This window comes from Pseudopodoces humilis, chromosome 9 (assembly GCF_049639895.1).
Source record: "Pseudopodoces humilis isolate 2021_Gansu_Grassland_sample_001 chromosome 9, ASM4963989v1, whole genome shotgun sequence".
Classification (NCBI taxonomy): Eukaryota; Metazoa; Chordata; class Aves; order Passeriformes; family Paridae; genus Pseudopodoces; species Pseudopodoces humilis.
The window spans coordinates 25,860,454-25,872,560 of NC_142208.1; the positions used below are offsets into that span (position 1 = coordinate 25,860,454).

General features: G+C 40.7%; 1 protein-coding gene across 3 annotated transcripts in view; it reads right to left on the bottom strand.

Annotated features, from left to right (window-relative positions):
• The window catches only part of LOC102104334 (VPS10 domain-containing receptor SorCS1), a 261,124-nt gene that overhangs the window by 170,422 nt on the left and 78,595 nt on the right, over positions 1 to 12,107 (bottom strand). For all 3 annotated transcript variants that reach the window (XM_005520882.3, XM_088059513.1, XM_088059512.1), the window contains one exon: positions 7,073 to 7,140. In XM_005520882.3, the coding sequence (XP_005520939.2) occupies positions 7,073 to 7,140 (68 nt within the window). The remainder of the gene's footprint in view (positions 1 to 7,072; positions 7,141 to 12,107) is intronic.

The following is a 12,107-nucleotide window of genomic DNA, read 5'->3' on the forward strand; positions in this document are numbered from 1 at the left end:
ATGACACATGCCATATGTCTTTCTGCAGTAACAATAAGCTTTGACTGTTTGCCTGGATAGTTCCTGAGGTGCAGATGCAAAAATACTTGGGACCTGGATCTGAAAACCTTGAAGTTCCAATCTCAAGTTGGTGATTTCAACTGTTAGACCAAGCTCAGCCCCAAATTTACTTGTTCCTTTTGGTGATTAGTAGTGGATATATCCCTCTGAAGAGAGTAGTACAGTTTTACCCAGCTCTGCAAAATGACTGCATAGATCTGGCAGGAACAGAAATATCAGAACACAAAGGGTGTTTTAGTTTGTTTATGAACTGGTAAATACTGTGTGGTTTGTCTTTCCCCTTAGACATCAGCTCTGGTCTGGCTTGTCTGCAGTTATTACACAGCCACAGCAGATGAACCCTGTGGACCAGAACCAGAGATATTTCTGTTATGTCTTGCCAACATCATTTGAGCAAACAGGTACAGCCTAGGAAGCAGATATGGAAGTTCATAATCTAATTTGCAGAGTTAGAATGACAAAGCACGTTGAAACAGTGTGTGCCTTCAAAGTGGCATGAACGTGGTGCATTTGTTATTTACAGTATATTGCTAATATATGTCAGGATTAATATTCATTATCTTGATTTACATGTTTCTTTCATGCAGAAAATGGATTTGGATTCTTTCTGATTTACTTGATAACACTCCTACATTTCATGACTGGCTGCAACAGAGAACACATTTTTAATAGGCTTAATAAATTTACATCATCATTAGTGCTGCGTATTTTATCCTCACAGACCAGGGAGTGAGAAGCACATCACTAAATCCTCAACCAAATCTGATCCTTCATAATATCAGGGTATGACTCCTCAAGATAAGTCAAGGCAGAACTTACATGAGATTGATTAGACAAACACACGATATGCTACAAAATGGTTTTTATTAGCCCTTATTCTTTAGGGAATGTAAAACTGGTAAAATTCAATAAAACTTAAGTTTCCTGCTAAACTAAGCATCTGCTCTGGGTTGTTTCCTAGGTAGGTCCTTTGGGGAGGGGAGGGGTGGGGTGCACCTTTTTTTGATTGGTTGGTAGTTGCCCCTCCCCACCCTTCATCTTTATTTGAGCTGGTTTTGATAATAAAAAGAACATCCAAGGAAACTTTGGCAGCCAAGTAGAAGAGTTGACTGCTAGAAGTTTTTATTACTGTTAGTCACCAGGGTAAAATGAGCCCTCTTAGGTACAAAAATTGATTGCTATAGAAACTGTTAGGTCCCTAGGGGTCCTGATGGCTGAACAGAGTGTCCCCACACACAGGAAAAAGGCTGCACTGAGCTCCACACACAGGGCATAAAAATCCATGTTCTAAGCCCACTTGCAGGGCAAGCAGATCTCCCACTGTGATCAAACCACAGAAAGATGCTTCTTCCTACATGAACAGCTGAGTGTGCAAACCCATTCTCCCCTCCCCCAGACACCCTCCAGCATCCAGACCAGCCAGAGGCTCCCACGTTTGCAGGGGAGAAAATGAAAAAAGGATTAAACCCAAAGACACAAGGAAATGTCATTGTTACAATTTCACTAAAGGCTCCTGGGAGATAATGTAGCAGCATTTATCAAGCTCTGATTTTCATTTAAGAAAAGTGACTTACACTAAGGAACTGGGACACCATATTTATAGATAAAAGCCTTTCAAATAGTCCTTTTATAGTTCCTTTTTCCCACAAAACTGCTGTCTAAAATGTGCTTAATGAGACTTTCCTTCCCCTCACTTTTTCAGCTCCTCTCATATGGATTTGCTTCTCCTACCTACTTCAGCTAAAAGACCCTAATCTGCTGTTGCAGACCACGCTGTGTCACTAAGCCACACATTATGACCTTATTAGTGTGGCTTAACAGGTAGAAGATAAATGTGAGCTGAAAACAATCAATCTGCAAAACAGAAGAGCCTGCATAAAAGGTCTAGGAGAACAATGAATACAATAACAGACATAACCTAAAAATTCCTCTTAAAGGAAGTAAGCAGATACAAACAACAAATAAACTTTCAAGTTGCCTGTTGCAAAATCTCTCTAGTCCAGAGAAGAAAATCTCCACAAAGACATCCACAGCTCTGGGTGGCTATAGTTTTGATCTGCAGAGAGGGCAAGGAGTCAGGAAACTGCATGCAGAAACATCAACATGGGAGGCTTCAAAACACCTGTAGTATTTATAGCCACAGAGCTGGGGTCAACTCTGGCTCTTCTCTGGATTACAACCCAAATTCCCTTCTTGAAAGGATAGAGTTGCAGCATGATGTGCAGTGGTGGTGGTGGAAAGAAAGTGTAAGTAAACTGATGGAGGGGTTAAAACAGCAGTTCAAGGTTAAATAAAAAGGCCATGTAAAAGCTAAAAACAGAGCTAGAAACAGATCCATTTTCAGCTTTCCAAGAATGAAAAAAAATAGCAACTATAAACAACCCCTGCTTTACATATGTGAAATTCAATCTAGATCTACACGAGATGTAAGTATTTTTCAGCATCCTTGTGATTTCTTTATGACATATGTGCTGAAGCTTCCTTAATGCAGAAACTAGGAGCAGAGAAGAGGAGGTTGGAAGTGACAATCACTCCTGATCTGTAGAGTTCAGAGTTCAGGCAAAATGCTGGAGTGTCAAGATTATCATCAATAGCTTCCAGAACTAAGACAGCAACAGATTATAATTTAAAATACTCTCACACTAAGCAGACTCTACATCTTCCTAATTTCTGGCTGAAAAGGAAAGTTTAATTACTGCTATTTTTATACAAAGTTCCAGGAAATGACTCATTTATGACCAAATACAGAGCAGTAAGAAGGCAAAGAGGTGAATGGCAGCACTCATGGCTTGACAGCCTCTCATGGTCCCAAGGGAAAGTGTCGCTCATGCACATCTTTCCAGAGCATCATATTTACACAAACAGGAAAAGATTAGTCCTCCCACAGCTGTCTACAGCTCATGGATACAAGCACACCATTCTGACATTTTTATTTATTTGAAATGTAAGCTTATCTTACTCCAGTGGTAAAAAAAATCTTCTCCTAAATCTCACAGCTTAATCCTCTTTTTGATCTGAGAGATATCTACAGGAGGAAGAGAAATAAATCCAATACACTCAGTTAATTGCTCAGTGACAGATAATCTTTCCTCCTCCATTTTGTTTCTCTTCTATTAAAAAAAAATAAGTAAATAAAAAGTTCTCAAATGAAACTGTGGAAAAAAAATCTGCTGAGAGGATAACAGCATAATTAAAGTCAGGCCCAGCCTGATGCAAAATTTCATTTGCCATGTACAGAAGCAGCAGCTCAGTTGCCATCCAAAGCTCAGTGCACACAGAGCCTTAACAATCTAGAAGATTACACAGGTTCTCCCTGTCTCTTTTCTTTTACTGTACTTCATCCCTTCATGTCTGTCACCTGTGGTCTTTTAATTCATCAGTAGTTTCAGAAGGATGATCTCCACCTGCTAGTTTGCAGCCAACTACAATTAAACTGGCTTAGAAATAAAGAAATGTAATCCTAGCAGGAAGTAATGTGTTTATAAAGAGGATACATTCATATCCTGTAGGCAATGGCATAGCTGGGTTATAGGTGGTTACAGTCCCATCAGTAAGACTGATTAAATCACCCAAACACACTCTGGAATGACAAATGTGCTTAGATCCAGCTATTGCATAAATTATTTGTGTCGGTGACAAGCTTCTATAGCCCCTCATCACTCATCACCCTTTTGAGAGTGCACTCAGCACAGGAGGCAGAAGTGGCATTTCTTTGCCATGTTTTCAAGACAGACTCCTCTTCAGTTGTGGATATCTGCAGAGCTACCTTTCCCCTCTATCCTTCAGAAACAGAACCCCTGATATCCAACAGCAAACCAGACATGAGATGATGTTTTCTTCCATTCCCCAGAATGAAACCCAGAGGCATGAAATAAATTGCAAGGTATGTTTCACCCCTTCTGTCAAACCTATTTTTGTTTTCAAACAAGCAGGGAGATTTAAATTAACATGTCACTTAAGCAGCCAGGAGGAGCAACAGCTAATAACCTCTTTCAGGTATACAGAATAATAAGATATGTCCCATCTCATTGTTTCTTTCCATCACATTAAGAACAGAGAAGCTGTCCTGGGATCTTCATAGGCATATTTATCAGTGACCTGAAGGCAGGGCTGCATGGTGAGGGGGGATCTAACAGCAGAGCCACACTCAGGACCGAGCACAATGCAACCAGCACGGGCTTACTTACAGGAACAGGATAGAGGAAAATCCAAGGAGGTGCACTGGCTGCTTCCAGAGCAATTGGGAATAAATAAATAAACTTAAGGGCCAACCAGGAATAATGGAGCACTGCAAAGAGAAATGGGTTGATTCTCGTTCTCCAGCATTTCCCAGTTCAAAGCACTTTCCCAGGGATTCTGGATGGTTGGCCATACAAACGCAATCAAGTCCTGGTAAGTGACATGTGCCAAGTGAAGCTGAGGGGTTCCAAGTAAGACAAGTGGTTCCTTAAATAATTTATGGAATTCCTTGTTCTAAGATGTCACAGGTACTAAAAATTTTATCACACTCCAAAAGATATTGAGAAGGTCAGCTCAGGGAATATTAATCCTTTGGTATATACCAAAACAAAAAGAAAATAATTCAGCTCCTCATACACCTTACACTGAAGGCTGAGGGTAACTTTAACCTTAAGAATGAATGCTAGTTTAATACTAGAAGGAAGTGTCAGATGTGATAATCATTTCCATGTGGTCTTGGTGCTAGCCTGTTTGGAGCCATCACGTGGGAGTTGCACGTACCCTCAGCTTTGAGCCTCCCTGGGACCTGCAAAGCAGCTGCACAGTTCCTTGTATCTCTTTCCAAGTCCTGTTTTCTCCTCTTGTCCCTCTCCAGCTCTGCTTGCCAGAGGTACCAGAGATGTAAATGACTAATGAATGTTTATCCCAATTAATATTTTGACATCTGGTAGTTTCAGAAGCAGACCTGAAGAGAGCAGGAATAGAAACTGGGAAGAATAAAAAGGAAAAGCAGTGTGACTTTCTCCTTCTTCCTTGCTGATGTACCCTTAGGGAAGATCATATAAGAATCAAGAAACTGTAAAATCCCAAAATGATAATCAGGCTAATTTAATGGAATACCAAGATCAGGAGAGTGTAATTACTGGTGCTAAACAGACTGAGAATTATTTTTCATAAAATGCTCATATTTTTACTTTTTATCGGACAGATTTTGGTTAATAGAATTCCAGACTAGGGGAAACAATCACGCTATTTTTATATTGCCAATCACATTCTGACACTGGGACTGAGGTCAGGGAAAGTGCCTCAGTCTGGGACTGCCACACTGCTGAGGTCCCAGCTACCTGCTGCATCCTCCAGTCACATCCACGCAGTCCCTCCCTTCTTAATCAGGGCAAAATCTTACACCATTGTGGAATGCTCCACAGAAACCAGAAACAGAAAAGAGAGTAAGGTCATCAGCACAATTTTGTGCTGCATTCATACCTCTCATCAGGAAATGTGCTTTCCACTCTGATGTGGCTGTCCTAGTTTCAGTCAGAAAATAGTATCTCAACACAATCCTGAATCACATAAGCAGATCTTCAGCACTGTCAGCAATGGGGAAGGAGGTGCCTATGCATGCTGAAATGCTACAGCTTCTGCCATGACTGACAAAGGAGAGATGAGTTTTTCTTATGGTGAAATGACTTAGGGTAGTCAGAGATAATGAAAATATTTTTCATATTTATGGATATTTTTCAAAGCTATTGAGAAATTAAACAGTCTAGCACAAACTGGCTGTAGAAAAACATTGCCAAAGCCACAATCCTGAAAGAACTTTTATGTGTGCACACACCATAGCAAAGGCAAAGGAACAGAAAGTCACCAAGGCATATGAAATGGAAAGACTGAGTAGCTTCCCCATAATGGGATGAAAAACCACTCATTCAACCCCACAAAATAGTAATACTTTGGAGCATTGTTGTTACTGCTCAGAATAAATCCTAGAAGTTCTGTGTTTCTTTAGGTTTTAGTCTGGTTGGTTTTGGTTTTATTTTTTCAGGTCAGTGGGTGAAAAAATAGCCCGAGTTCAGCATGTACTTCATGCCAATTCACTCCTCTATCATTCTATTAAAACACACTCAGCTCCTGAGCAAAAAGTTTATTTGTTCTACCTCTGACCCAAAATTCTCCCTTAGAAAACCCCTTTCCTATATAATTCTATTAAAATAAGTTCATTCTAACACGAGGTTTTAGTTTTAAATACCCAAAGTTTTCTTCTACTCTGCCAGCAGCCTATCCACCTTCATCTGTGGCCTGCATACAAAACTCCTGGGTTTCTCACCAAAGTTTCACAGAGAAAACCATGAGAAAACCTCCCTTTCAGCTCATGAAAGTAGTACTAGGGACACATGAAAGAGGAATCACCTTTTGGATTAATTTCTCAGAGAAATAAAAACAGGCACCATCTGCTCACATTGAATCCAAATAACTGCCTTAACAAATTGTTCACGGCCCAGCTCTTTCCTTTGGACCACATAATGCATGATATGCTTTTAAATCATGAAAGTATCAAAACATTCCCTATAAATTGGTCCAACAGTTAAGTTCACACAAGTGAAAATCAATTATCTAGTAGTAATCCCATCAGCTCTAATCAACAGATGTTGAATACTCACTCTTTGATATTCCTATGTGTATTCCCCAGTCTCAGCAACACTGGCTTTTCATAAGGATCATTTGGGCAGACCAGCCATGAGATCCTTCATTATAAACAAGGACTCTGGGCTGTTCAGTTGTCCCAAAAGCAAACCAACTGGCTGATTTCAATCTGAGTAAGATGGGAAAGGGGAAATCAAAAGACAGACTATCTGAGAAGTACCTTATATAGCTGAAACAAGACAGTCAGACTTCAGCCTTTTTGTCCTTGAGTATGAAAGGAGTGAGAGAAGGTTTAGCTAGAAACCTTCCAGCACTTTTAAAGAAATCCAATTAAATTCAATAAAAGAATTGTATCAGGCTTTTCCTATTTAAGTAAGGTGGTAATTATTAACTCAATTTATCTCCATACCTCCAAAGAGAGCTCTCTGTGATGCTTCCCAGGTTGTAGTCATACAGCTTTGTCAGAATTAGAATCACCTAAAGGCAAAAGAAGAAATCATGATTAGTCTCAAACAATTACAATCTCACAGAACCAAAATGACCCCGGGGAGGGCTTAGGATTCCTTTAATGGGTGCTTAACATAATTGAATGAATTGTTAAAGGCATTTGCCTAAATTGACACGGAAAGAATTTGCAGAGATATTTGCTGAGCCAATTGGACCTTTTTTTGTTCAGTTCCTCTGCATGACATCGACAACAGGTTCCTCCCGTAACCCCAGGAGGCAGAGTGCAGTGGGAATGAGTTCAGATCTAGACAGAGTTTCAGGATACAAGAGATCTCGTGTTCAGTAGAAATAGTTACTGTTTTCTGCTCTGTTTCACAGACACTGAAGCTGCTGATCCCTTTCATAGCCATGGTGCACAGATAACGCACTGGCCTGTCTCCAGTCAAACACTTCTGGCTGCAGCAGATGATTTGACACAAGCAAATGATCACCAGTGGACTGCCTGGACACTGGGAAAAAAGTAAGGATAATAGTTCAACACCTGGACAGACTACCCAGAACATCTGAAAAGCCTCCATCATCCTTGGAGTTTTTTAACACCTGGCTAGACAAACTCATAGCTGACCTGATCTACAGCTGGTGATAACAGTGCTTTGAGTAAAAGGTTGAACTGCGGACCTCCAAATATCTCTAACAATCAGTGTTTCTATAACCTCACTGAAAAGTTTTAGGTTCAGACAGAATGGAAGTGTTTCCAAGTTTATGACTTTTATTAGCTCTTTTGATAAACAGCTTTTCCCTCCTGCCAAAACAGGCACTTCTAGAATAAAATTATCTTACCAGGGGAGGAAAACAATTTTAACAAAAAGAATTTGCAGCAAAAGATTTTAGCCTGCTCTTTTGTTAGTGTCTTTAAAAACTTATTTCTGATTTCTAAGATGATGGGCTTCTTTAACAAGATCTGCATTTGGGACAAACTACCAGACCATTACTACTGCTATTAATCTACTCTGCATGTCTCCCTGCCAGGTCACTGTATATCTTGTTCTTCTCCCTATCCCATTAAAACTGCAGTAAATTAGAGACCCAGCTCTTACCTGACAAAACCTCTGATCTATATACCTGCTATCATTTTCATCCTGGGTTCCTAAGAAATGAGGCCCACAGACACACAGTGCCCTGGTGCCTTGATAAAACTGCCAACTTCAACCACTTTGGCCGAGCAGCAAAGGAAGTTCAGTGCCCATCAGCCCAATGCCAGCTGGCACCAGCATGGCACAGGAATTGCCACATGGGGAGGAACAGACCTCACCACTGCCTTTTCCAAAGCCAAAAGCCCATCTACCTCTCACACACTGATTGCCCTGAAACAGCCACAGAGGTAATTGTCTCCTTCCAGTACGCTCAGCACATGAGACAGCAGAAAGAGCAGTACAGGGGGCAGAGAACACACCTCTCCTTCTGCAAGACATTCTCCTTCTACAGCACAACTACTAAATCACTGCCAGCATGGAGAAAGTCTGCCCAAAGCATTTCCTATCTGCATGAGCACAAGTCATGTGTGGTTCACAGGGAAACTCACACAGGAGCCACGAGCCCCCTCTGCTCCCCAGGGCACCCTGACTCAGACATCCCCTCGGCTCCCCAAAACCCCAGAGCTGGCAGCAAGGCGCTTCCCTCTCTCCTGGCAGGTCCCTCTTTGAAGAGGGAGCCAAGGTGGGAAGCCAGGGCTGGGGCGGGCTTTGCCAAGGCTAATGCAAATCAGGGCTTTTTTAATCCTGTATTTCAATCTCCACCCTCCCAGGAATGCTTCTCAGTGACAGCAGGGCAGCTGTCTGCTCCAGATACAGAGCTGTGTCACTGCCACCCCTCACAGCACCCTCTGGACAGGTTGCAAATCCCCTACTTAGCAAGTAAATCAAATCCAAGGGGAAGACCAAGGAAGGGGATGGGATGTGCACATAAAGCTGAAGGTAGCAGTGAACTCCACTCCTGCTCAGAGACATCACATGGGAGTTGCACATACCCTCAGCTTTGAGCCTCCCTGGGACCTGCACAGTTCCTTATATCTCTTTCCAAGTCCTGTTCTCTTATCCCGCTCCTGCTCTGCTTGCCAGAGGTACCAGAGATGTAAATGACTAATGAATGTTTCTCCCAATTAATATTTTGAGTAGTTTCAGAAGCAGACCTGAAGAGAGCAGGCATAGAAATTGGGAAGAATAAACACGAAAAGCAGTGTGTTTTTCTCCTTCTTCCTTTCTACTGGCTGGGTCTTGGGGAAGATCATACAAGAATCAAGAAACACTTTCCCCATCTGTAAAATTCAAGAATTACTATCAGGCTAATTTTATGGAATACTAAGATCAGGAATGTGCAATTACTCATACTAAACAGACTGAGAATTATTTTTCCTAAAATACTCAGATTTTTACTTTTTCCCAAGTGAAGAAAATTTAAAAATCTTACAACAGCCATGAAAGAAAACTCCACTGAGAATTTTAATCTCATCATTTTAGGGGAGAAAAATTGTAATTGACATCCCAAAAAGAATATGAAATTAAAAAAAAAGAAATAAAAAAATGAAAGTGTCAATAGGAGAAATCAAAATATTTCTACTCCAGAGGGCTGAAATGTCTCTTTTGTTCTTTTTTTTTTTTCCCCTCAATAAAATTCAGTAAAACCCACACAATCTTGAAGTTCTATAGTTGTCTTGGAACTGATGGGGGAAAAAAAGCCAGCTGCATTCCATCACAATTATTTTTGATATAACTTTAACAATCCTTCTGCAGAGGCATCCCTGGACCCATCCAAACATGCTTGTCAGTGACTGACTAGCTACATTAAGAACCCTAAGCAATATTGCTATATCCTGACTTCATAGTAAATTTAGGATAAAATCTTAGCATTTAACATTCCCAAAATTTGTATTTGACACCATGCTGTGGCAGACACATGCACCAGTTTCTGGATTAACATCTTCGATATCTTCACTTTGGGCAGGAACTATTATCCTTTGAATAGGTACCCTATTTCAAAAACACGTAAGAGCTTTTTCTAGAAGAAGCTTTTTAATTTTGGATACTCTGTATCAGCTCCCAAATGTCTTTATCTATGGTTTCAGCAGTCTCCTTGTGTCATTTACTATGGTTCAAATACCAGTAATAGATCTGCTCAAACATATATGTGCAAAACAAACAAATCATTGGGCAGAAAATTACTTATTTCTGCCCTAGAGGTCACTATTCTTTTTTCCCCTTTGCAATGATACTTCAGTAACCTATGCAGGGCCATGATTTTGGATATATATACTTTTTCAGAAATCATTTTTCATCTTTGCTGTTCTCATTTCTTTGTTATTTAGCCTGCAAAGGTTAGCTCATTTTTAAGATTGTTTTTCTTTCCCCCCCCCCACCCTCTGTGGCTGCCACTGTGTAGCACTGAGGAACCTAATGAACAGAGACATGCATATTACCTGCTTCTAAATGTCAGAATAGGGGCTGTGAAGAAGCACAGTAATGAAATGAAAATAGTGTCTCGCCTTTTCTTCATTTCTTGCTTTGTTTTTGCTTTCTGTGGGACTGTGTTTTTCTCCTTTTTTTACCACTTACCAATCAATTCAAGCTAACAAGAGCAAGAAGCAAAAAAAAAAAAACCAAAAACAAAACACATGAAAAAAAACAAACTAGAAATAGAATGAAAAGGAATTAAAAATCCAGTCTTATTCCAGCTCTGCTGTGAATACAGATAACCCTTCCTCTTGTGTAGAAACACAAGGCATCAGAAAGCCTGTTATTCATTAGGATCAGCACCTGAAGTGGATTATTCTTCCACAGCAGGTGGGAAAGAGAAGGAGAAACAAAACTTTATCACTTCTGCACTGACAGCTCAGAGCAAAAGATATCTGATCCTGGGTTTAGCACATCCCAAAGTGAGTGCACGTACCAAGAGACAGAGCACTAAAAATGGGTTTAGTTACTCACACGAAGTGCAAGAAACAGACATCTGGGAAGGGAGCATTCACACCTTGCACAACATCATGTTTTTCTTCAAACCATAAGAATTATTTATTTTTTTTATAAAGAACTATTTTGTTAATCAATCTTGACCTGTAACTGCTTTTTAAGGCTTGAGACGTGAAGGACCACCTATAGGTTTCAAAACATAAATCAGTGGCAGGCAGAAGAGACTGCTCTGTGAACTCATCAGATTAGGCCCTAGGAAGATCTTTGCTATCACAGGAGAAATTCTAGGCTGGACATGGCTAAATTTTTCCCAGACTTACTTTGGCTTATGAGCAAGTGATCCATGCTGTCTCACCATACCCATCCTTGCACTTCTGACCCAGGTTTACAGCTAGCTTAGATCTTTGTCTTGACCCTGTTTTCAACTATTCTGTAAATACTTCTAGCAAGGCTCCCTCAGGATATGGGCCAGAGTTTGGCCTTTACCACAACACAAGTTCCAAATATAACTAAATGGTTTTCTCCCCTGGCAAAAAAAAAAAAAAAAATTTCTCTTATCAAGCAGTACTGAACTAGCTGGCCAGGAAGGTAATGGAATTCTGCACTCTGCTACTGATCAGGTTCATAACTCACTGGGAAGGAAGCAACAGGCTGCACTCTGTGCCACTGTAACTCATCTGGGGTCGTGACGTGTGTCCTCAAAGCAAATCAGCCAACATTGCCACAGAAACCAGCACTGAGGAACTCTCAGCACACTGTGTCAGGCAGCTGTAACACTCCCCAGTACTCACTGACCATGGCAAATTTATTCCTGGGAATGCTACCTGAGTACTGTGTCAAAAGATGTCCGTACTCATTCAAGCTCAGCTAAACAAGGACATGGAATACAACAATCGCTGTGTTTGAGGCTCGATCACCATTATTAAAGACCCAGTACACTAGACAGTCTGTGATAATCCAACTCAAGTTCATTTACACCAACAGAGCTCTTATCTTCAATACATTTTATCAGAGGTATTCCCATCACCATCCCCA